The sequence below is a fragment of the Gymnoscopelus microlampas genome (assembly GCF_963454915.1).
Source record: "Gymnoscopelus microlampas genome assembly, chromosome: 3".
In the NCBI taxonomy this organism is placed as follows: Eukaryota; Metazoa; Chordata; class Actinopteri; order Myctophiformes; family Myctophidae; genus Gymnoscopelus; species Gymnoscopelus microlampas.
Window position 1 is genome coordinate 30,042,024 of NC_139940.1, and position 26,925 is coordinate 30,068,948.

General features: G+C 41.6%; 1 protein-coding gene across 2 annotated transcripts; it reads right to left on the reverse strand.

Moving 5' to 3' along the window:
• LOC311042002 (tumor necrosis factor receptor superfamily member 11B-like) lies at nt 1–25,746 on the reverse strand. 2 transcript variants are annotated; one of them, XR_014600449.1, is made up of 7 exons: nt 25,606–25,746; nt 15,221–15,448; nt 14,800–14,944; nt 5,284–5,493; nt 1,977–2,201; nt 294–1,864; nt 1–239 (listed from the first exon to the last, which is right to left on the reverse strand). XR_014600449.1 is itself a non-coding variant. In XM_084052500.1 (6 exons), exons 1-6 carry the CDS (start codon nt 25,651–25,653, stop codon nt 1,470–1,472), a joined length of 1,251 nt encoding a protein of 416 aa, XP_083908626.1. In that variant the 5' UTR covers nt 25,654–25,746; the 3' UTR covers nt 1–1,469. The 2 variants fall into 2 exon arrangements, 1 of the variants encoding a protein (XP_083908626.1); XM_084052500.1 differs by having other exon boundaries at nt 1–1,864.
• Between the last annotated feature and the right edge of the window lie 1,179 nt (nt 25,747–26,925).

Genomic DNA, 26,925 nt, shown 5'->3' on the forward strand with positions numbered 1-26,925 from the left:
TAACAGGGAAATTGTAACGAACTTAAAGGTTTTTCATTTTCATATCCAAATGATTTCATCTGAGATTGTTGAAAGAACATTTTCTGAACAGTCATTTCTCCCTACCCACATTAACCTCATCAATAAAAACATCATATACAACATGTAATTCTTACCAGAAACTGACTGTCAAAAAAGTTCCCTCAACCTACGATAGTATGCGATAGTTTCAGATAAGAATTCTCCTTTATAGATTATAGCTGAGAGCTAGATTAGCTAGATAGAGAATAGAGATATTCTTATTCAAATTCAACTGACCTTGCAAATGCTCAGTGCATAATGGATATTTCAGAATCCAAATATGTGGTAATCTATTTGTCTCCCCCTAGAGTTCCCTATTGATTATTCAAGTGGAAACAATATTTAACAAACTGATTTTAATCAAATCATTTGACATTAATATTCACATATTACAAGAGCTTAAAAAAGGAACACTCAAGCATATATACAATAAAGACCCATACATTGAATAATATAAAAGTGATAAAACCAAATATAAAACAAATTAAATGCAGCATTCTGAATCCAGTTTTTGATAAAATAATAAAACAAGCTTTTGCATATTCAGTAAGTAAAACTTTTTTTTAAATAGAAAACAATTGCACTCCTTTGTACATTCATAAAAGCTGACATAACAAAAAAATATCTGATGAGCTTTACATGTCAGCAGTCCAGAACAAACAATCAAACCAACAAACAAACAAAGGAAAACAATAGAAAAATATTTCATTATGAAACCAAATCCTTCTTCTCGAACAGTGAGAAAGCAACGACACATGCCGGTTGCCCATAAAATAGTGTACTATGTACATTTTAAATAGTTTTCATTTTTCACAGACTCTGGTCAAACAGTTCCCATGAAACCTTTTTTGTTTCTTTTTTTTTTTTTTTTAAGTTTTTGTTGACATTTTTGTTTTAGTTTTTTTGTGCCAGGATCTGGCTGTGTAATTACATTTTACTGTAGGACTCCTTAGATTCACTCTTCAAAACACTTCTCTCTCATACTGACCATATTCACACAGCAGACATTTTGCTCTTATGTGATACTTGGGTCGCCGTGTGATTATGGTCAATTACTGGTCTCTCTGTAAGCATGATGTGGAATGGCATGGATATGAAAAGGGGTCACATCAGATCTCTTCTGCTACAGCAAACTCCATGTATTTCAATGTATACCATTGTTGTCTCAAGGGTATGAGTGGAAAATGGAAGTGTGAAGCAAGAACTCACATTTCCACCACCTCTTGTTTAATTTGACCCCCTGCCAATCAGTGTCATAGTTTGATGGCATCTGACTCCTTTTATGATATGTTAAATTAATCAAAAGATGAACGTGTGTGTGTGTGTGTGTGTGTGTGTGTGTGTGTGTGTGTGGGGGGGGGGGGGGGGGGGTGCGTTGTGCTTGTCTGAACCTCTATGTCTTCTGAGCCCTATTCATTATGGGGCTTATGAGCCTTAAAACACGAGTCGTCCTGTAGCATGCTAACAAACTTTGTCTCATACATCTTGCGCGCCGAGGTGGTTCCTATGACACGGCTGATCTTCTTCAGTGCTTTTAGCAGAGAGCGCGGCACCTCCTGGCTACGCAGAACCCTCAGACTGTGAGACAGACCTTTGACTAGGTCCAGGTCATAGTTCAGCGTCTTCCACAGATGGAGGACCTGCAGGATGTGCTGCTGGGGCCTACAGGAGGAGACCATGGACCGAACATCCTCCTGGCGAACTCTGATCCCCGGCAAGCTATCAGTGAGCTTCAGGAGGTCGTCCAGGGTCAGGTTTTTCAGGCCAGCACAACGGGAGACCTTCCTCTCGCAGTGATTCACACCTGGAAGGGATGGCACAACACAACACATACATGAGTAGTGTAAAAACAGTGGTTGTGTAAAAACAGTGTACACAACCAGATGAATGATCCTCTCCCCTGCAGCCCTCCTGACCTCGGATAATATCGTACAGCTTGTCTTGGTCTTTGTTCTGTTCTCTCCACAGCCGGAGCAGCTGGAGGACCTGTTGCTGGGGAGTACAGGCCTTCTTCAACCTCTCCAGGTTCTTAAGCTCCACCCGACGCCCTGGAAGACTCTCCAACAGTCTCTCCAGGGGCACCGAAGACAGGTGCAGAGAGGCTAGAGACTGGAAGACAGCCTCCTCGCATAAGGTCACATCTGGGATGAGGAGGAAGGGAGACAGAGAGGGAGACATACACACGTTTTAAACATAAAGATAAAGATGATGGTAAAGATGAGAAAATCGAGGACTTCCGGTACAGGCTAGAGGATGGTAGGCATGGTTTTGTCTGGTTATTGGCTGCCTTTTTCACACATGACTGTTTGCAGGACCAACATGTGAGTGTGCAAAGTGGCAAATGAAAAAAAGTTAAATAACCTGTTCTGGAAACTGAAGTTCCAATTGTACATCTCACCCTCTAATACTGAATACAGTCAGTTATCAGAGGGAAACAATTGTAAAAGAAAGAAAGAAAGAAAAATAATAAAATAGTATTAATAAAATAACAAGGTGAATTAATCTCAGCTAAATAATATTCATGATGTTGTGTCCCAGATCTTGATCTTGGCTCACACCTCTCGTTTTGGAGAACGGAATAAGAGGGTGGGGGGTGTTGAAGGATTACTCACAGCTGTTTATCCAAACCAGTTTTCTGGTAATATGACTGGAGTACATTTGGTGGAGCACAGGTGGTGTTTAGAACAGCACTGATTACATGGTTCTATCTCTGTGGAGCCCCATCTGCAATTGATTTGTGTGTGTGTGTGTGTGTGTGTGTGTGTGTGTGTGTGTGTGTGTGTGCCTTTTGTAACTATAGGCCATAGACAGTACATAAAGGACTTCCTCTCTGTGTGTTCCCTATAGACAGCAAGACTGATTCACGCCGATAAGTCAAACACATTTAGATCTCTTTGTGGTCTCTCTGGTTCCGCCTGGTCTCAACTGAACCATATTTATTGAGCAGAGCTATACAGAGCCATGGATGTGGGTGTCAACAAAACAGTTACATTTCCATGGGAATAATGTGGATGTTATGATTCTCTCAAAATGTCATCGTACTAGAACAGACGGCAGCCACACCAAGCATGAGAACTGGACAAGCATGCTAGGCTGTAAAGTTGTAGGAACCGATTTTTATGTTTAGTATGCTGACATAAAGTAATTGGGTTAATGTGTATTCATTTTGTTAATATGTGTTCAACTAATTAATCATTCAATTGAATATAAAGTATATTCAATCTCCCTGTCACTTCATATTGGATGGTTTTGTTATTGTACCAGGTCCATGAAAGCCACAGATGTTTGCATTCCTCTGTTATCAGTTCACTCCCTGCCTTGGAGTTCTCTCTCCCAGTTTGCTCTGCCTGTACGCTGTTATAAATTACATTCAGTATAGATTACTAGAGTAATCTGATACTTTTAAGTACTTTTGGTCACGCCTCCCTGCTAGCTTCTCTGTCTCTCCTGTTTCCTTGTATAAATGACAATGTAAAGTGAGTTGTACTCCAGAAAATGATTCAGGTAAAGCTGGACATTGGCTCCTTGGACCAAGTAAAATATGACGGAGATCTCCGACTGTGTCTGTGTCTATCTTATTCCAATGTGTGCTGAAGCCCTGAGGTGATGTGCCAAATGATAGTTTTATGATTACACTCTATCAAAAGTCATTTGAGCTACACTCAACTCAGTCAGCCAGTAGTCAGCCAATTATTAATAAAACTGCAGTGCTGACCAATGGTTGGTCGAAGCTGGGCACTGTCAACACAAGTCAAAAATGTTGAAAGACTGTTAACATGCAATTAGCCTTCTCTTACAACCACAACCTGTCATCTCACTTTTTTGTTTTGTTTTTTCAAACCATGATATTGAACATCATACGTTAGTGTTCTTAGAGCTATTGACGTGTAGTTTTGTGGCTACATACAGAGACATAATACATTATGAACAAATGTTTCCTGAAACCCATCGCGCCGCAGTAACAGTGCCAACTGCAATTCTAGTGTGAAAAGAATATGACGCTATTTCTCTGATGTCAGTATAATCCAAGTGTGGCTTTGTTTATAATTAACGTTGTCATCCCAGTGGTTTCGCCAAATCACGCTCTCACTCGGGATCCCTGACTGCTTTCAATTTGACAGTTTTGTTTGAAACTGTGAAAAAAAAACTGTCTGTTAAACAGTCCCAGAATGTGTCGTAGACTGTGGTTGTGTAGACCCACTGGAAGAGAATTTATGAATGAAGGTTAGAAAACATCACCCACCCTGAGGCATAAGGCTGTGTGTGTGTGTGTGTGTGTGTGTGTGTGTGTGTGTGTGTGTGTGTGTGTGTGTGTGTGTGTGTGTGTGTGTGTGGTCTGTATCTCTGTGTGTCTATAGTGACCCCAATTTGTAAGGCTACAAGAATTCAGGACCATATTTGAGGCTTCCCCTCTTAAATTGATTGTCAGCATCTGCCTAATTATTCTGAGTAACAAAGGCTAAGCTGCTTGTCTCGTGTCTCAGTGCAGTTTGACTCAGTTTCCTCTGTCTAATTGTTGTTTAAGGATGTCAGTTAGAATGTAATTGATTCATCATGGGCCATTATGACAGTTGTACCACAGACATCCGATTCAACCCTGTTAAGTCTTCTCCCTCTCATTCTCTCTCCCTCACTCTCATTTTCCTTTGCAGACATGAAAGAATCTGAAAAAGAACGGAATCTGAACAAGAATGTAACCGAGGAAATTCCCTGTCTTTGGTGACAGAAAAATGGCCACATGTCTGAAATACTCCAATATTTTTTTGTTTCTAAGTTGTTGACAGTTGAGCTTTGTCTGAGCACACGGTTGTGTGTGTGTGTGTGTGTGTGTGTGTGTGTGTGTGTGTGTGTGTGTGTGTGTGTGTGTGTGTGTGTGTGTGTGTGTGTGTGTGTGTGTGTGTGTGTGTGTGTGTTCGTGTGTGTGTGTGTGTGTGTGTGTGTGCAAAAGCATGCAGTTACTCACACTTGTACATAATGCAATGCATGCACTGAATACTACATTTCTAAGCGGTGCTGTCTATGGTCTGTATATTACAGTACAGTACCGTGGCCATTGGTGGGAATCTATCCATGCTGAATGTATCCTGCATTAACACTACAATACAGTGCTACAACACGATTCTCTAGGAGCATGGCAATATTGACAATATAAGGAGTAAAAGTGTCTGCAACTGCTTGTGGAATATGTATGTATGTGATACAGCCAATCCACTGTTGTCTTACCATTGTGGCACGGTGTGTAGTAATGAGAGCACTCTGAGACTTTGCCCTGACTGGCACAATGACTGTCCGTTGTAGCGGTGCCCTGTTTCAGGGTCTTTAGGCCCAAAGACGTACAGTTCCTATTGGGCAAGCATGGCTCCGTTGAGGACCCACCACTGGAGAAATGACCAGGCTGACAACGTTCACACACCGTGTCACTCTCTGGCGTACCTGGAAGAGAATGACGTAATGATTTTATAACTACAAATGAAAATGAAATGCAGCGAGAAATCAAAAGGAAATAGGTTCTTCAGAGTTACAATGAATATACTTGTGTTGTGACCGAAATGTTTTGGTTTATTATAACAATGAGAGAATTCAGTTTCAGAACAGCAGCTCACAGAAGTTCATCTTATTTATTTTTCTCTTCTCTTCATTTATATGGCCAATTTTTTCGTTTTCAACTATATTCATATGCACCACAATAGTTGATTATACAAAAATCAGGATCTTGTGGTTTCAACTTGCCAAGTAGACACAAGACATATACAGTAAGATCAGATCATCCATCATTCTGAAACTGATACAATACAGTAAGACAATACTATTCAAAACACCAACGCAAGCGGATCTGTATCAAGCATACCATGACGAGCAATAGTACTCTCGTGTGACATAAGCCTGAGCAATGAGTCACTCACGTATTCAGTGACGAGCGTATGAGTGGAAAAACAACTTCTTCCATGAAACACAGCTTTCTAGTTTCTAAGTGTAATATGACAAAAGTAGTCAAATGACAGCTCAGTTCACAGTAGCAAAATGCTACAGGCCACAAACGGTTCTGTTTGTGGCCGGGTCTGTATACTGTGAGCCTCTTCCACAAGAATGTAGACTGTGAGCTTATCCCACTGACCGTAAGGTCCCATATTCTGTTCACTGCAAGCTTATTCCTTCATGAGGACCTGTCCAACTAATTATCTTGTGTAGTAGGTGAAGTTTGTCTAGTGTGCAAGATAAAAGGCATGTGCACACAAATCCTTGAATGAGGGCTAATGGTTTAAATGAACAGCTAGATGTCTTGTTGAGCACCTAAAGCTGAGCACATAAAGTGCATGAATCTGCCCATTAGATAATGAGATATCTTGTGTACCTCAAGTGACCTGAGGGTGGCATTAGAGGGAAGGTCGTGGTGGGGTCTTAGCCTTGCGTAGCCAGACTATATCACTGCGTGGATATGAGTCTGGTGCTTCCATGAGGACGTTTTTTCCCCAAGGGGCGTGATCAAAACAATGGCCCTCGACGCAATTGGTTAGACCTACAACCAACTACCAATTACAGTCTCCCATATTTGAACACTGGGCCCTGATTGGTCACCCACGTCTTCTGGAGCAGGAAATGGATTCTCTATGGAGCGGTGCCAGACCCAAAACCCTCAAACCCTCGCAGAGTGCAATTTTTTTTGCACTTGCAGATTCGTCTGGTCCCAGGCTAGTGGGGTCTGCAAATTCAGTATTGGTCATCCTTCGGGGTGCATGAAGGTGCACAACAATTTCCATGACAACCTAACCAGTCCTGACTAAAAATATAATTAGATAGTATGCAGTGCATCCATTGATTGTTATATAAATACAATAAAACAAATGTATTTGCTAAATAAAGGTGACTTGAGATTGGGTACAAGGAATCAGTGGTGTAAAAAGTACTCAGATATTTTACTTCAGTATCAATACTGCAATGTAGAAATACTCCGTTACAAGTAAAAGTCTGGAATTCAAGTAAAAGTACAACAGTATTGGTATCAAAATGTACTTAAAGTACCACAAGTTAAAGGACTCATTATGCAGAAGGTCCCAATTCACAAGTTTTCAAAGGTATAAAATGTATTAAAATCCTTTGAAAATAGCAGATCTACAAGCTCACAATGCATTGCTTTGCGACACGTTGTGAGCTTGTAGATCGGCTATTTTGAAATGGCCGAACTATATAGGTGTGAAGGGGTTTGTAACAAAATCTACAAAGTAACTAGTTTTCTTTTTTTTTTTTTAAGTTTTCAAATAATTGTTGTGGAGTAAAAGTACAATATTTGCCTCTGAGATGTAGTGGAGTAGAAGCACTGCAAATTTGAAATACTCCAGTAAAGATACCTCAAAAAAGTACAGTACTTGAGTACATGTACTTAGTAACTTTACACCACCTCTAGGAATCAATGGCATATACAGTAGTAAGACCTTTCTATGCCTTGTCTATGCATGACAGTCCATGCAGTAGAGTGCACGCCGTAACCACATCCTTATTTTAATCTTCACAAGGTAGAAGTGAGAATGAGTAGGCGGCACAGTGGTACTGCTTAAATATGATTTAACCTTTGATATGGTTCCATGTTCCATTTATGACACCTGTTTTTGTCAGAGAAGATTTTACTGTAAAATACCTGTATCTATTACCGTATGCAAGGATGTGCTAAGGTAAGAGGAAATGTCCTAAAATATCAACTGACAAGGCATGTATTTGCTTGAAACCATTTCAGCATTTATTGTACTACAATTTCTCAGAAGTTCAGCCAGTCAGCATATTTGCACCTTTCTGTTAGAACTAGTTCCAACGTTGTTACTTTAGAGTTCATGTATGCTGGGTCTAAATGCTGTAAAATAAAACTTCAATTAATGAAAATAACAGACTTGTGTTGTAATTCTTGATTAATTCCATGAATTGTTTGCTCATTTATTCAGCCAAATTGTTGTAACTGTATCATTCAACTCTCCGAATTAATTCCAGCTTTTGTTTTGTTAAATTTAATTAAAATGCCAACAACTTTATCAATTCCAATGCCAATTAGTTTTGAGCATCAAATACACCAAGGCACTAACATAATAAACAATAAGTAAAAAAAAAACCAGAAAGGAAGGAAAAGAAATAAACGAACAAGGGAGCTTTTCAAATTTGTTATACAGAGGGAATGAAAGATGAATGACGCTTTGATGGCAAAAGAGAAGATGGCAAAATGCTTGCTGCTTACCGTTAAAGAACCACAATGGAAATAAGCTCAAGTTTTTTTGTGGTTTATCTTTTTGACAGATATGTACAAATAAATGGTCATTTGTATGCACGTTTTGTTAATAAAAACTTCCATAAAAAATCAATCAATCAATCAATCACAACCGGAAGATTTGTTGGTTGCAGACATAATTCAGGCATCTTTTGTTTCACTCCGATGATCTTAGAATGTTTCTCCACTCGTTGCATATTCCATAAGTACAATTAATTTCCATTAATAACCCCCTTGGTTCATGTGGACATTATTCATGTCTGTCTGTCTGTCTGTCTGTCTGTCTGTCTGTCTGTCTGTCTGTCTGTCTGTTTGTCTGTATGTGTCTTGACAAATATGCCCATATCTGGCTATATCTGATGCACAGCCCATATATGGCCATGACACAATACTGTGTGTGTGTGTGTGTGTGTGTGTGTGTGTGTGTGTGTGTGTGTGTGTGTGTGTGTGTGTGTGTGTGTGTGTGTGTGTGTGTGTGTGTGTGTGCGTGTGCGTGTGCGTGCCCGTGTGCGTGCCCGCGTGCGTGCGTGAGAGTGAGTGTGTGAGTGAGCTCCTGCATCAGTCAGTGCACATACTGCATACAGAGTAAGGGCAAAAGGACGCACCCTTGTGGCGAGCCTTTTGACATAGCTAAAGAGCATGACAAACAGGCATTTACAAGGTGCTCTCTGTCAGTCAAGTCAATAACGCCAACATCCACAGTAGGCTACAAGCTGGCGGGGAAAATTAAAGTCACATAGCAGCCTTCCCATTAAAAGATGCTGCTGAATCGTGTTTAATGCCAATGAAAAGTCTGGAAACAAAAGTCTAGCATGCGCTTGCCTTTTAGTGTTTGTATAGGTTATTAAGTATAAAAAGCTTTGCATCCTCTACACTTCTCACTGCCCGGTAAAAGCAAATTGCAGTGGATCAAGTTTTCCATCCACAGTTGACTGAACAAGGTTTCTAACAATTATTTAAAAGTATTTCCTTATTAATGATGTTGGTTACAGTCTAGTGACATCTGGAAAATATGTTAATGGTCACCACTAAGCTGGTCAGCACAATATTGCAATGTGCACAAACAAATACGGGCCAGGGACCTTCCTAATATCCCTAAAACATTCCTGCCTGATAACAACATCAAATTCAGACCGGAGAGATTTTCTAAGAAGAGAAATGTCCAGAAAAGGCATGTTTTTCAAAGTTGGAATAAAATTGTCGAAGAATATTCAGGAGACTGACATTGTTTATTCCCTGGATTTCAAGAGGTTTCCTGTCACTGTCACTTTCTCTCTGAGTGGTTGAGGACATGAATTTGATACCTATCCAAGTTGTCTGCAGATTGACGCTACAGTAGTTATGTTCCAGTTATTGTGATAAGTATGACAGGACTGTAGGCCAAGCGGTCTAAAACAGGGTTTGTATGTATGTAGGTGGAACAGTTAATTGAACTATTCGAGTTAATTGATTATTCTAAAAGAAAACACTGGATGTGTTGTGATCTGTGTGGCTTCATTGCTTGCCTTGGTATTTAAAATGGATGGTATGGGGTTTACCAAAAAGCCTGAAAACATGCACAAAACTTTCTTGTATAACAAACATTTAAACTGATCAAGCTTACTTGTCTTATTTGTCTGTGTAAACACACAACAGTGTGGGTGAAAGAAAGCAAGAGACCAAGAGAGGGAAAGAGAGAGAGAGAGAGAGAGAGAGAGAGAGAGAGAGAGAGAGAGAGAGAGAGCCACCAAGAGAAGAATAAGAATAGTAAAATATGTGGTGGTACAATTCTGAACTATCTATATAGGGCTATCTAACATTCTGTGGTTCCAGAACTCATGACCACAGCTCAGTACATTACATAATACAAGCATCAGCTCCGGGAAAGGGGAATCCCCAGAAAATAGTGCCTCATCTAACTTCATCTAACTTGGGTCAGACCTTAGAACCATGCAGGTCATTGAGGAATTCATGGAAAATGTCTGATGTTGAAGTCGTTTTAACAGTGCATGGGGGGTTAGACCTTCAACCCACGTGGACAACGAATTCCTGGAAAATGCTGTCTGATGTTTGCAGTAACTACAGAAGTTGGACGCTAGAGGTCATGTGCAGTGTCAGTTTTATATTAATTCCTATATGGAACATGACGGTGTTGACTGGTCCATTCTTAGAAAATGCCGTGCCATGTTGTCTCAATTTGCCCATGAGGGAAGCCCTGAATCCCACATGGTAGTAGCACTGTAAGTGACCCTGAGCTCTAACAAAGGAGAGGGAAATGCCTGATTCCCCATGTGTTAAATTGTCGTTAACAATAGGTTCATGGATTGAGCAAGGACTATGTAGAATATATTCCAGTGAAACTTGATGAAAGCATATATGTATGAGCCCTCCTGAGAGAACCACTGTCTTAGTACTCAAGCCTCTTGCTTTCCTGAACGCAATGCAATACAACAATCTGCAACTGCAATTTCACTGAAGACAGCTGCTTCTGTGAAATCAATATCAGCCAATATATATTGCATGCTGTAAGGAAAAATAGACATATTGGCTACTGGGACGCCCACGCCCATATATACGCAGGACCACGCCACGTCACTCTAACTCAGACATAACGGTAAACAAACCCGATACGCCCATAGGCAAGTCACTATGACTCAGACATAACCATAAACAAACTCGATATATGAAGTGATGGAGTTTATTCCAACAGATATCCACACAGGTTGTCTCAAACGTATAGACATTGGAACTGAGCTGCAGTTAATGGACATATTTTACGTTTTTAATTACCAATTGAAAGAAATCAAAATGAATGCACCATGTAGGCTAACTGTAACTTCAGTGATGAACCAAGGGAATCCATGGAAAACACCATGTCATTGTTGTTTTAACTCTGTCTAGTAGCCAGCAGTCTGTAGATGACCTAGTATTTCCACAATCACTTGTACGCACGAGTCCCAGCGTCATCACTGTTCCACTCATAACTTTATGACATGTGCTTTGTGCTTGTGCATTGGCTAATGTGCCTCGCATTACAGACACTAGTGCAGCCTGACATTATCAGAAGCTTTATATAAAGGTTACATAATTCTGATTTCTCTAGGTTAGGATAAATAGAATGTGGGACATATTGTATACACATAAGAGCACATACACAAATTCACAAATATCTACCATTTATCTGTGTTACGAATATGAGACAGCAACAAATGTCTACTCTAGGACACCCCAAAACATGCTTCAGGCTGTGTGTGAGAGAGAGCGTGTTTATAAACCAGACAAAAACAGAAATGGAATTATCTGTCCTTACATACGGGCACAATATTGTATTCATTCATTTTATTTAGAGAGGGCAGTGTATGGCGACAGGAAATTGAGTGAGTGAGGGCAGAGAGGGGAAAAACATGCAACAGAGGTCTCCAGATGGAATTGAACCAGGGATTACGTGGTCGACGTACTATCTGGTCAGCTACCGGCACACGCCTACCATATACATTTACATTCTTGAATCTTACTGGTATGTAACTCCAGTGTGTGTGTGTGTGTGTGTGTGTGTGTGTGTGTGTGTGTGTGTGTGTGTGTGTGTGTGTGTGTGTGTGTGTGTGTGTGTGTGTGTGTGTGTGTGTGTGTGTGTGTGTGTGTGTGTGTGTGTGTGTGTGTGTGTGTGTGTGTGTGTGTGTGTGTGTGTGTGTGTGTGTGACCACATGTGGTGTGTGCATTTTCTCAGCCAGAGAATGCCTCTTCTGGGAAAAGATTAATCTCTCTGGAATCAGTTGGAAATAAATCCACAGATGAGGACAGACAGACGGACAGGCAGACAGACAGACAGACAGACAGACAGACAGAAGAAAAATAAGTGAATAACGGAAGAAGGATGAGACAGTGGAATGATAGGATGGAAAGAAAAGGAAAGCGGAGATTGAAAACAGAATAAGATATAAATCATACACAGTTATCTGTCTCTACTTTTTACTTTATTTTCAGTTCTGCTGTGGTGGTATCCTGTCTACAAGCAACGAGAATGCCTCCACCAAAGTACATGCGTGTGCGCGCATGCATGTGACATCATTAAAATACCGTTCCACTGGGAAAAAAATCACCATTACACCACTGTGTGTAAGCACCTAACGCAATGGCCCCACTTACGTCGACTCACCCCTGTCTGCCAGTGCTGCACTGAAGGCGGTGATGGAGACAGAATCAGGGACCTTGCAGGAGATTTTTATGTAAGTAAGTTTCAAAGCTGGACACAGTAATTAACGCTGCATATGAGGCCAAAGAAATGTATGTGTTTTTAGAAATGATGTATGTGGGAACTGGTATTATGCTGATTTGGCTTCTACTTGGAATTGTCCTAATCTTTGTGCAAAATAGTGGTTAAAGAAATAGTAAGAAACCTCAAATTAAATGTTTTCAGTACGTTTATAGACCACAAGCAGCTTGCCCAGCGTTGCCAGGGTTATTGTGCTGACAACGGAAATGCTTCATGACATATCGATCAGCATGTTTAGGTTTCGGTATACTCTGGTTATTGCGTGGGTGCCATACGTTCTCTCTGTTCCTCTCTCTCCCCCTTTCTCTCCCTCTCCCCCATCTCCTTCTCCTATCCCTATCCCTCTCTCAATCCCTCTTTTCTCCCTCCCTCTATCAATGATCGAGCGCTAGTGTGAGGAAACACAACAGAATCCATTGCCTAACAACGCAGGTCTGCACCAATGTGTGCTCAAGTTGGGCATTGTCAATGTATAGGCAAATTGAATGTTCATACACAGTATGGGAATATTTGTCCAGACACACTCATGCGTGTTCATATTTTTGGGCATAATCTACCCACCAGCAGCATGAATAAATGATGGAACATGCACTTTTTTTTTCACCCACCTCTTTACACCTATAAAGCTGTGATGTGACAAAGACAACTGATTCTGATTCTAAGAGTGCCATGCGGACATACGCTCTGTCAGAGATCTCCATAGAATGTTACCCATCATGTTTTGAGCCTTGTGACTGAATACTATGACAGAATTTGTGCCTTTCAGCGTTGGGATTATGCACGCACAGATAAAAAGTAATTGGGCAGAAACCAAAATTGCACTTGCCCATTACCTCAAATCAGTTTGACAACCACTATGTCTAGCACAGTGGTGTCACACAGATTTTAGCTGCTTGTGGTCTATAAACATAATGAGACATTTTGTTAATTTGAGGTTTGGCTAATTGTTTTACCACTATTTTGCACAAAGTATATAGGACAATTCCAAGTAGAGGCCTCATCAGCGTAGTACTTTGCCACATACAGCATTTCTACAAACACATACATGTTTTTGACCTCATATGTAGCGCTTAAACACTGTGTCCAGCTTTGAAACCCAGGTGACAGTTTGTTCAAAATTATGTTACTCATGATGTTTTGAGTGGTATGACTGAATACTATGACAGCATTTGTGCCTTTCATGCACTCACAGACAAAAAGTAATTGGGTAGATTTTCACTATTCCATCCCTATTCCCTACCTTACCTAAAATCAGTTTGACACCACTGTGCTAGAGTAAAGGCCATAGGGTTCAAGTCATTAGGGTTTCAGGGCGCATCACCACACTCAACAGTGCCATAGCTATCCATGGCACTGTTGCCATAGCTATCCATACATTAAATTCTGAGATGTCTTTGAAGAGGAAAGGTCACCAAAATTAGTAGGCTTAATTCTCGGGGGCAAGAAGGAGCAGAGCTAATTTGATGGCAAGTATAGTTTTTTGTATGCTTTGGATATGAACAACCAACCGACTGACATCCTTAGAGTCCCTCCGCAAATTCCTAAACACATTAACACACTTATGTATGTACACACACACACACAAGCATGATCATATCCACACATCCCCATGTATGTCTGTTTCACAAAAAGTAATGCACTGGCTATAACATCAGAGAGGACACACAAACACACACACACACACACACACACACACACACACACACACACACACACACACACACACACACCAGAATTGAACCCTTTTTCAGTTCTAGATCCAGTGACCATCTAGAACAAATGATTGACTAATAGCTAGATAGATTGGTTGATTGATTGATTGATTGATTGATTGATTGATTGATTGATTGATTGATTGATTGATCGTCCCATCAAACGATCAAAAAGAGTAGTTAAGTGTATACCTACATGAGGAGGTGACTCGTTTTATGATCTAGTTCTAGTCTACAGTACCACACTCACTGACAAAGTGTCCGTAGGTGCTGAAAACCGTAACTTCTGCAGTATAGATGTGAATGCTTAGCATGAATAATGTGAAAACATTTTGTCATTTGGATAGGAAATAAGATAAAAAAAAACACAATATTGTGCAATCAGATCAGTTCATTGACACAATACTTTGATACTACACTCTACGCCACTCTAATCCAAAAAGGTAAAACGTTTTTGTTTTATTTGGATATACAAAAACAATTCTACACAATTTTAATGTAACTGTTGAAGCTAATAGTAATCTTACCTCGATGTAGCACTCCATGCCCAGGTGGACAGGTGCTGTGTTTGATGCAGAACTCCACCACTAGATGGAAACCTGGAGCACACTCACACAGCTGGTCATGTGTGCTGTTACACTGCTGCTTTACCAGCTGTCTCTCCTTGCACACCTAAACACATGCATGCATTAAAACATTTAAAAATAGCAAAAATTGCTAAAATAGTAGATCTACAAGAATAAGACCATACAAACAAACAATGATGGGCACATCATTAATCAGCCATTCAAACATGTGGCCTTATGCTTAATTTATACGCCATTCGCCAGAGTTGTGCACCAAAAATAGCGTTGTTTGTGGTGTGTTGTTGTGAGCTTGTACTGTAGATCTGATATCTTTGGCACGTAACACAATCATAAGATGAATAATAATTTGGGCTTTACATACCGAAGTGCAGTACTGGCACATATCTCCCCAGTGCCAGCTCTCAGCGAAGTGTCTCTCTGGACAGGGCTGGCACTCTGTGGGCGTGTCGGCTGTACAGTGGCGTTTCACGGCCGTACCAGGAGGGCATTGGTCGCACAGTAGGAGGTCAGAAGTCACGGGATCACGATGCTGGTACTTAGGTGGGGTATCCTGCTGTTGGAAGGCCCAGGAGAGTGAGGCTGTAAAGAGCTGAGAGAGAGAGAAAGAGAGAGAGAGAGAGAGAGAGAGAGAGAGAGAGAGAGAGAGAGAGAGAGAGAGAGAGAGAGAGAGAGAGAAAGAGAGATCACATTCACGTTTCATCACTGTTCTCTTGAACAACAGCTGAAAAATTACAGTTACATTTTGGTCCATAGTAAGTGGAGCATGTCTTTTATTGAGCTATCGATGCTCAGCAGTTACAATTGAAAGGCAGTCGTCATTTTTACGTTTTGTAACATGAAACAGCCTACCCTTTCCAAGACAGAATATACAGGTTCCTGGTGCACTGCAAACAGTCTTAAAATGATTTCCTCTCCTAATAGTAATCCATTATGCACTCTACAGTTTTGCAATAATGGAAGTGGTCAATGTTGTCATGGATATAACAACTATAACCAACTGTTTTTCATTATACTTTTGGTTCTCATGGCCTGCAAAGTTCACAGTAGGATTTGTTCATTATTTTGTCAAGCCCCCATCCATGACAAACCATCCATCCATGACTCTATTGCCTCGGGTTGCCTATGTCCCACTGGACTATCAATACTTAATCCTTGAAGTGCAGAACTAGAGTTCTTTATGTCTGATTCATACTTAGTGAGTGCGTTGGGCTGGGCATCAAAAATAGCTGTTCTACAAGCACTGCAATGCTTTGTGAGCTTGTAGATCGGCTATTTTTGGTGCGTGACAACCGTGCACAACAAAGTATAACTCCGACTTAACAGCTACATGCATATGCAACAGCAAAGGAGACAAAATGATGGGTGAAGATTTGCTGCCTGTGTGACGGTGGCAGTAGCCAGTTCCTTACAATAGTCATCAAGACTGGCACACACACACTATACACAATACATTATAAAGAGGCAAGCTGTCTGATGGTGAGCACTTACGACAGCCACATGTATCAATTGCATGCTCACAGATCATCATCGTAACAGAAACTCTGCAGCAATATACTAACCTAAATTCTAAAATAAGCATCCGTTGGAGAGCACCATGTTTGACATGTAGCCATGCAGCTGGTTCAGGCCACATGCAGACCAGATGTCACAGAACAGACTCCTTCCATCCCAAAGTCCCTCAGCGATCAGCTCTGTGGACTTTCCCCTTGGCCGGGATATACCCTCACTGCCTGGACAAACACAATAGGCTGTCCTCGCTTTATGTGTGTATGTATGTGCATGCGTGCATGTGTGTGTGCATTTGTATGTGGTTTTCACCGTGCACATCTGTTAGTCTCTTATGTCTGCATGCGCATGTATATAATCTTGTTACTGTGTATAAACGAGTATAAACATTCCTGCCTGCACTTATTTCCTAATTTTGTGTGTGTGTGTGTGTGTGTGTGTGTGTGTGTGTGTGTGTGTGTGTGTGTGTGCCTTGCTCATTCAGCTTTATAATGCAAAATGTGTGCGTTTGTTTCCAATCAGCTCTCTCAGCATGTGTCCTGTGGTGGCCTCTCCTGGCCGCTGTGCACATGGAGTACTGTTGGAGGTTACTGGGCTTTCCCCATTCACCACTAGAATACAAAACATTCACCCACGCCAATATACAGTTTACCACCATACACCATTGTGTGTGTGTGTGTGTGTGTGTGTGTGTGTGTGTGTGTGTGTGTGTGTGTGTGTGTGTGTGTGTGTGTGTGTGTGTGTGTGTGTGTGTGTGTGTGTGTGTGTGTGTGTGTGTGTGTGTGTGCATGTGCACGTGCTTACTGTAAATTCTCTGATGCACGACACAAATTGAACTCTGTGTGGCGACGAAGACAATGTTTGTGTGTGTGCGTGTGTCTGTGTGTGTGTGTGTGTGTGTGTGTGTGTGTGTGTGTGTGTGTGTGTGTGTGTGTGTGTGTGTGTGTGTGTGTGTGTGTGTATGTGCGCGTGCGTATGCATGTGTGTGTGTGTGTGTGTGTGTGTGTGTGTGTGTGTGTGCCTTGCTCATTCAACTTTATACTGCAAAATATTTCCCAAACATACTGTACCACCATTCACGTAGAGTATGTTTGTTGGACAGTTAGAGAACTAGTGTATGTTTCCTATTAACAGTTACAAGGCAAAACCCTGATCCACTATGTACAGTGTAATACTGTATGTGTGTGCTGTGTGCGTGCGTGCGTGCGTGCGTGCGTGCGTGCGTGCGTGCGTGCGTGCGTGCGTGTGCAAGATTGCATTAGTGTGTGTTCCCTATATGTTCAACTCTTGAAGCCTCTGGATACCTCAAACTTGTAATAGGGAGGGGGCTGGAACAGGAGCAAAAAAAATGAGGTTTTCTTGATATTTATTTTCCAAGCAAGCATCATTGACGAAGATATTAAAAATAGATCAATGGGTTTCACGTACCCAAAACAGAAACATAAGCTTCAGAAACGCCTGGTGAGGCGGGCGGGTTTCCCGGCAAAACCTATCCACTTCCCAGCGCAGGATTTGGCAGAGGGCTTTCATCCAGAGCGACCTACTGAGCAGCACTGTCACTGCATGTGTTTGTTTGTAGTTTGGGTGGCCCCAGCGGGATTCAAAGCCATAATCATAGCCTCGCTCTGCAAATTAAGAAGTGTATACACACTATTAAGCCGCGAGACCGCATCCAATCAATTTATAAACAGCCAGAGTGATGAAGTGTGCACAGAACGAGGCTTACCTGCTTTAACCATTTAAGCCCTATTTCACAAATAGCAAAAGTATTTACAAGCTCATCTACAAGTTCAATGACACGTTGTGAGCTTGTAGATCGTATTCATTTACTTATTTTTCCCCCCTGTAATGACATTCCCAAAACACGAACACCAGGTTGAACGTTTTTAAGTTATACTGATCACGTCATGCAACCCCTTGTGATCTTGTGGATCGGCTATTTTTTGAGAGCAACATCTCTGTACGGAGAAGTAGCCTACAGTGTAAATAAGGCTTGCATTGTGTTCAAACCCACACAGATTGGACACCATCGTCTCTTGCTTATCAGTAATCTACAGAGATGAAGAGGAAGCGTGCACATTAACTCTTACGGGTCCATTCTTACACTCTGAATAAAATGAACACTCTAGATTTGACTGAGTGGAAAGAGTGATAACAGACCATGCGGGGGCATTCACAGGTGCTGCCTCATTAAATGTTTGAGATCGGATCTCCACTTTAAAACCTAAGTGCAGCCTAGGGCTTGGGCGATATGACTTCAAATCAATATCACAATGTTTTAAAACCTGTTTCTCGATTACGATAAAAAATAAATAAAGATGTGTGAAAATAGCAGATCTACAAGCTCACAACGCACCACACTGCTATGCTTGTAGATTGGCTATTTTCACAATTTTTCTATGCCACCATTGTACACAAGATATTACTAATCAATAGTTGATTATAAAAAATATACTAGAATGTTTTTGTTTTGAATTGTTGAAGTACTATTACAAATAAAACTGTGTTTCTGTATGAATCTGTAATTCTTTCTAAATATCGGTTTTGATATATTTTGGGTCAATTGCCCAGTCCTAGTACAGCCTCTTGTGGATGTCATCAAAGTGCAGCAGTCACATGCTCTGAAGGTGTGAGTGAAATGAACACTAATTATTGTAGCTCATTGGCATGTCAAATCCACGACACTGTCTTAAGTGTGGCTCATAACCACGTGTGAGCGTGTGAGCTCATTCAGGTTGACAGCCTGGAAACTCTTCCTGATGAAGAGGGAAATTCTTGTCTCTCAGAACGCTTTGTAATGTTTGACAAAGTGAAAACTGTCTCCATGTGTGATTCCGCTCCTCTCCGGCACTGCTGCTGACAGAATTACTTTTAAATTAATGGGAGAATGTGTGTGTGCGTGTGCGTGTGCGTGTGCGTGTGCGTGTGCGTGTGCGCGTGCGTGCGCGCGTGCGTGCGTGCGTGCGTGCGTGCGTGCGTGCGTGCGTGCGTGCGTGTGTGTGTGCGCGTGCACGCTTATGTACTCGTACGGCCGTCAACTACTGAAAGAAACGTTGAACTTTTCACCTTCCTCATCCCTTTAGAAGTTGCCATCTAACAACACAGTGGCCGGCTGCTGAAACCCCAAATTACACACGAACCAAGGACCATGGCTATCATTATACTATTAGCATCATCAGAAAGAAAATCACCAAGTGGACAAATCCCATCTGGACCAACGCCAGCAGAGAGGAAAGGACACAAGTTCAAGGTATACTTGAAAGTTTGACAGACAGACAGACAGACAGACAGACAGACAGACAGACAGTTCCACGCAGTTCAGAGAGTATCAAGAAGACTTGATACAAAGCAAGACAGAGAATGACAGCGTGCTGCGTGACTACATAGATAAATTGTTTAACAAAATTATTTTGGGTATGGTACATGTGATATTTCAATTAACAGGTTTAAAAATGCCAAAAACAATGCATTTCAACCATGAAAGTCTCCTTATTATGCTTCAGTAGGTCGCAATAAGAAAGAAAACATGCTCTCTAGTATAAATATATGTTTGTTTTTACTTTGCAAACAATGCTTAACCACATGAACCATAACTAACCTATTCTGGGGGCGAACACTCGACAAAAATAGCAGATCTACAAGCTAACAAGCTAACAAACGAGCTTGGCGGTCAGCTATTTTCGGCGAAGATATTTAGTGTAGAGGGGGAAAATGAGGGGGCCTGGTATAGAACCCTGGGGGACAAGAAAGTATATACAGTAGAGGTCAAGTATTTAAATATAGAAGGTATGTCTAAATGTTGCGCTCACTGCAGGCAAATGTGAGTAGTGAATCAGAGCAAAGGTTGGCTGAGGTGAGGTTTGAATTCATGTCGTGAGGAGAGGAACCATGCAAGGGGACCCAACCACCCCTAGTGTCCTCCAGCTACTAGGAGCACATGGCTTCAGTTAACTGTTAGAACACAGGTGGTCTATGGGGGGATTCCAGCTCGTTGGAGTCACACGCGCGAGCATTGTACGGCATGCGTGATGCATCTTTTCTCGCTCACTCATGCGCGCGCGCACGCACGCACGCACGCACGCACGCACGCACGCACGCACGCACGCACGCACGCACGCACGCACGCACGCACGCACACACACACACACACACACACACACACACACACACACACACACACACACACACACACACAAACTGAGAGAGAGTGAGTGTGATTATGCTATTCATTTCTATCAAATAAATCAATCAACCAGTGAATAATTTAGAGTCATCACTGCTAGTGATGGAAAGCAAAGGAGCAAAGTTGTACATTTCACTTTCTCTGGTCTTAGAATCGAGCAGAGGAACTGCCCACAGTGCATAAAAGAAAATTAGATCTACACACTGGTGAAAATAAGCTTGACCCACAGTGCCCAGTACAGCCAGTACTGCTGAACACTGGGCAGCTGCTAGAGGGAGGGTGGCATATTCAATAGCAACTGTTAACCCATTCAATCTAGGAACGCATCTCTGTCATTTTAGATATCTTTGGCTATTTAAAAATAGCAGATATACAAGCTCATGGCGCAGCTATTTTTTCCCGGATTGAATGGGTTAAAGCACATGTTGCCTGCCGGTGTCGCGCACTGACAATAACCGACCTGCAATCTCACAGTGTGTCACACAGCTGGATGTTGTGAGCTTGCAGATCTGCTATTGTTAGTGAACGACACCAGCGCACAACTAAGTTTAAATCTAGCCTTAATTGAGGGAGGAAGACCACAGTTTCCAGGCCAGTCCAGGGATTCAACACAACAACATCTTCCAAGCATGGAAAAAGCGCCAGGATCAGATACAGTTGACAAATTAAAGAGTTGGCGCTGAAAGCTCAGCCTAGATATTGAGGGAATAAATCGGATGCATCATTATGCTTAAAGAACAAAGAGGAGACACACTTTATTTACAGTATGTTATCTAGCAAGTGACGTGTTTACTAACATGGCTGTGTAAGTACCCGTGATGTAAATCAAACCTGCTTTAAAGTTGTCGGCTGGTTCCAGTATACATATTATCCCATATTTGTCCAGAGCACGCAATGAAAACGTATTATCCTGCTGTCTGCATTCTACATCACATCAGCCATGACACGATCACAGTGACTCACTCCAACATAAAACAAGAATGCAAGACCTATATGTCACTGTGACACAATTACAACACTCTCAGTCTCTCTCTCTCTCTCTCTCTCTCCCTCTCTCTCTCTCTCTCTCTCTCTCTCTCTCTCTCTCTCTCTCTCTCTCTTCTTACTCTGGAATGCTACTTTTATCCCACACACACACACACACACACACACACACACACACACACACACACACACACACACACACACACACACACACACACACACACACACACACACACACACACACTCACACACACACACACACACACACACACACACACACACACACACACACACACACACACACACACACACACACACACACACACACACACTGGATGATTGAGTTCAGTCATACAAACTGTGCACACAAGCATGAGTGTACAGTACTCACAGTGTATACATACATACACACACACACACACAGACGCACACACGCACACACGCGCACATGCACGCACACACACACACACACGCGCACACACACACACGCACGCACGCACGCACGCACACACACACACACACACACACACACACACACACACACACACACACACACACACACACACACACACACACACACACACACACACACACACTATCAGTGCTACTGTTGATGCAAAAGAGGAAGTTGGTGTGAGGAAGCAACTTTCAGGATTATTCGTTCCTTTTTGAATAAACGTCTGTGCCTGTCAGCACTCACTCACGCTTACTCACTGCCCCCCTTCCTACAGCCACCCAGCCCCACTCCACCTCCCCTACTGCATTTGGCTACAGAAACAAATCGTGTTGATAACGATGTACGTATACAAATTAGTACAAATATCACCTACATCTCACCCTCTCTCTCTCACACTCTTTCCCCCCCCTCCGTCTGCTACCACCTGCTACCCTCGCTCCTCTGATCTCATGTGTGCTTGTTCAAAAAAACAAATCATGTTGATTCAATACCTGGTTGGACCGTTCTCACTTCTCCGCATGAACCCCCTCACCTCCACCTTCCCACTCACTCACTTTCTCGTGCTCATTGTTAGTCTGAAAACAAATCATGTTTATTCTGTAACCGTGTGCACACAATGTCCTTCTTTCTATCTTTCCCCTCTCCCCCCCCCCCCCCCCCCCCCCACTCTCAGGTTGGCTGTTTGGCCAGGTGACCATTCCGTAGCCTCTGTGTGTGAATTTGCAGCTAGGATTAGGGAAGTTGCTGAGGCTGTCAACCGCCACTATACAGAGGGAGAGAGAGAGGGAGGCTGGCATAAAGATAAAGAGAGCAGAGATAACAGATAGCTAGAGGTGTGCTACACCAGTTTCTCAACCTTTTCAGGCAGTGAGTGACCCCCCAAAACAATTTTGAACTCTGACAAGCACTTGAAATTGTAAGAGTTGGAGCATTACATTTTGGTTGACACAGATAAATATGGTGAAAATAGCCGATCTACAAGCTCACAACGCCTCGCAAGTGGGAGCTTGTAGATCGGCTATTTTCAAAATGTTTGCCTCTTTCTTATATTATTTGACAATTTGGCCAATGTTTGACCAGTTTTTATGGTAAACTTTGTTGATCACTTTTGATTGCAGTAATGGTCTTTTTTCATTTATTTGTATTATTATTATTCTTAAAGGTCTTAAAAGTCCTACATTGTCACTTTACTGTCATGAAAGAAACAAATGAAAGAAATCATGTGGGGACCCCTGACCCACAGGTTGAGAACCACTGTGGTACACAATACAATCCTGAGTGTTCATTTCACTCTGAGAGTGAACACATGTAACATTTGTACACTCTCACTGTACACTGAGGATTTTACAGTACAAGTGGAGATTATATTGGTGTTTGCCTGGATGGGATGTTTGAGTGGATGTTTACAACCTGGATGAATGACTAATTGATTAGCTAATAAATGTAATCAACAATTGTGTTGCACAAACTCCTGCAGAGACAAGCCTTTTCAGGCTGTTTAGGTTGACATCTGAACATTCTAATGTTGAGTTCAACCTCACAATGGCTACTGCTGGCTAACTTGTAGAATTAAAGGAGTCTCTTGTCTAGAGTTGACAAGAGATGTGCTCATCACTTTTCAAGAAATATTTCATTCGGCATGGGAAAAAGAAAACGACTATCAACTAACAAAGCCTTGATCAACTAAGACCATACCGAGACCATACCGACTAAATTAATCATTTATTCAACTATGAGGGGACTGCCCTAATGAATGGTAGAACGGACAAACAGACAGATGGACTGCCTGTGATGAGCAGACTGTACAGCAGGTCTATGAATTGACTACATGGGCATCACATCAAGCATGCCATGTGCCCCCATACACACACAAACACATGACACTGTAAGCTATAACACACACCATACAACCAACCAATAGCCTATTTATCACTGTCTACCTCACTCTCTCTCTCTCTCTCTCCCTCTCTCACTCACTCTCTCTCTCTCACACGCACACGCACGCACACGCACGCACACACACACACACACACACACACACACACACACACACACACACACACACACACACGCACACACGCACGCACGCACGCGCACGCACGCACCCGCACGCACACACACACACACACACACACACACACACACACACACACACACACACACACACACACACACGCGCGCGCGCGCATACACATGCATACACACAGAGACAAGGGTCTGTTCTGCAAAGTATGATCTGTTTCTGACTGATACAAATCTCCACTACATCATCAACATTATGCAAACCTGGCTGCGGGCTGAGGCTCCAACACAACACAGCCCTGCATGCAAAACACACCTGAGGAAATAACTGTGTTTTCGTCACCACAGGCTATGTTTTAACATGCTGAGGAGTCACAGGACTACAAATGAGCCTAATTATAGACCTATAGTGAACATAATCCAGGGCATCTGGATGGCTGCTACAGTGAAAACGCATCTGGGATTCCCTTTCGATTAAAAAAAAGAAAAAAGTTTCAAGGGACTTTAAAGTGTCCTTATACCAAAAGGAAAGAGAAAGGAATAAAACGCAACCTACTGTAACATTGATATACACTGGAAATTGTCGATAAACTGAAAAATATTTGAACAATTATAAAATTGTGCATTAACCCAAGACAAGCAGTCTAATGCACACATTTACTTAATGTTTACCCTATTCAATAAAGTCTAGGTAACTATAGGTGGAATATACTATAGCTCCAGCTTTGAATTCACTCATATAATGGCATATTAGCCTATATTATTAACGTTCTTTGTTGCATTAATATTCTATAAATGAGTTCACCAAAGTGTCTTTAGTTACAATTCAAAAAGTGAGAGACCATCAACATCCAGTGGTGTAAAGCAACTGAGTACATTTACTCAAGTACTGCACTTGAGTACAATTTTGCAGTATTTTTTCTTTACTGGAGTATTTTCAATTTTCTGGCAAATATTATACTTTTACAATTATTTGAAAACTTTAGTTACTAGTTACTTTGTAGATTTTGATTATAATTACAAAACAGACATTAATCACTTCAGCCCAGGCCATTTGAAAATAGCAGATCTACAAGCGAGCTAGTAGATCTGCTATTTTCAAGATGTTTGTACATGTTATACAAACTGTGAAATGAAACATTCTGCATAATGAGTAGGCCTACTTCTACTTTTGGAACTTGAAGTACATTTTGATACCAATACTTTTGTACTTTTACTCAAGTACATGGTTTTACTGTAACATAGTATTTCTACATTGCAGTATCGATACTTCTACTTAATTAAGTAAAAAATGTGAGTACTTTTTCCACAACTGCTTTCGTCACATCACATCTAAAAGCTGGACAGTGCGTGAATTAATGTCTATTGCCCACAACAGACATCAACACAACGCAATATGATTCATTGTCGCAACATTGTAGCCATTAAACATCATACACCTATAATGAAGCCATTAAACATCATATACCTACTGTATAATGAAGCCATTAAACATCATACACCTACTGTATAATGAAGCCATTAAACATTACAATATACACCCTCGTCGCTGCAATAACATAAACGGCCAGTCAGCGCCGCATCATCTACTCACCAGTATTAGTTTCATGGCCGGGTTAGATTTCGCGATCCGAGCACTCATGTCTCCTCCGTACAGTGTAGCCTACTGCGGTGTGATGGGGTCCTCTCTTTAACTCTATGGGTCCTCTCCATCAGGGAGAGCTACTTATACAGTAGTTATAGGGAGAGAGAGAGAGAGAGAGAGAGCGAGCGAGCGAGCGAGCGAGAGAGAGAGAGAGAGAGGGATAGGGAGAAAGAGAGCGAGCGAGAGAGAGCGAGAGAGCGAGAGAGGGAGAAAGAGCGAGAGACATAGATAGAGCGAGAGGAGAGCGAGAGAGAGAGAGGGAGAGAGAGAGAATGCAGAGTGGGACATGCCGTCAAGGTGGGTGGCTCTCTCTCTCTCTCTCTCTCTCTCTCTCTCTCTCTCTCTCTCTCTCTCTCTCTCTCTCTCTCTCTCTCTCTAACCCTATAAATAAACTGTTGCATCCTCATATTTATTTTCTACTGTGCTTACGCACAAAACGTTTTAACAGGAATCCAATTAAAGTCCAAGACAGAGTATAGCACACAGCATCCATCAACATAATAGGTCATTGGATGATGGTGATTCATAAAACTGAAATCTTACTCAGTCTCATATATATTTCCAGCTAAACGGACAATAAATGTGAGGTTTCCCTATGGGAACATGCATCATGATTTCCATAGTCCTGACCACTGAAACATAATGTGAGACATAATCATAATAACTGCAGTTCCTCGGAAAATAATTTCCATAAAGATGTCCTGAGCTGACATGCATTGTCAGAAATGTCAAAACAAGATACTTCTCAAAATGTTTAGCGATCAAATGTGATCCCAATGTCTCAAAGACTGAAACAAAGGCTCGCTCTTCTCACAATTAAACTTCCATATTATGTCTTGCAGCATGGGGATTCACGTGATAACTTCAGCTTCAGTCAATGTGAATAAACACAAATGTTTTCTATGTAACTTTATGCAGCCAGGTTTTTGGGGAACACAAATATGATGACTGACATGTGTTTATTTGAACCAGTCAAAGCATTTGGTAACATTATTATTATTACATACTGTACATACTATGTGAACCTCCACTCCAAGAATTTGGTAATATTTCTACTACTATTATGGTATGTCATGTGAATTATTGAACCAACGTGAGAACTAGACACATGACACCCCAAAGTGGTTTCTACACTGTGATACTGTATGTCAAGGTTTGTTTTATAAACTGTCAATCCCTGTTTCTGGCCGTGAGTATGTTCTAATAATTTCAAAAGAGACTGGGTACAGGGATTACACAAAATATTTTGTGCTGGTCTGAAAAGGCTTA

Excerpts from the sequence above, each read along its gene's own strand:
- LOC311042002 (XM_084052500.1), bottom strand. The coding sequence starts at position 25,653 with ATGAGTGCTCGGATCGCGAAATCTAACCCGGCCATGAAACTAATACTG. Across the intron at positions 5,494-14,799 it reads GCATGGAGTGCTACATCGAG|GTACGCCAGAGAGTGACACG; the intron begins GTAAGATTACTA and ends ATTCTCTTCCAG. Across the intron at positions 2,202-5,283 it reads CTACACACCGTGCCACAATG|ATGTGACCTTATGCGAGGAG; the intron begins GTAAGACAACAG and ends TCCTCATCCCAG.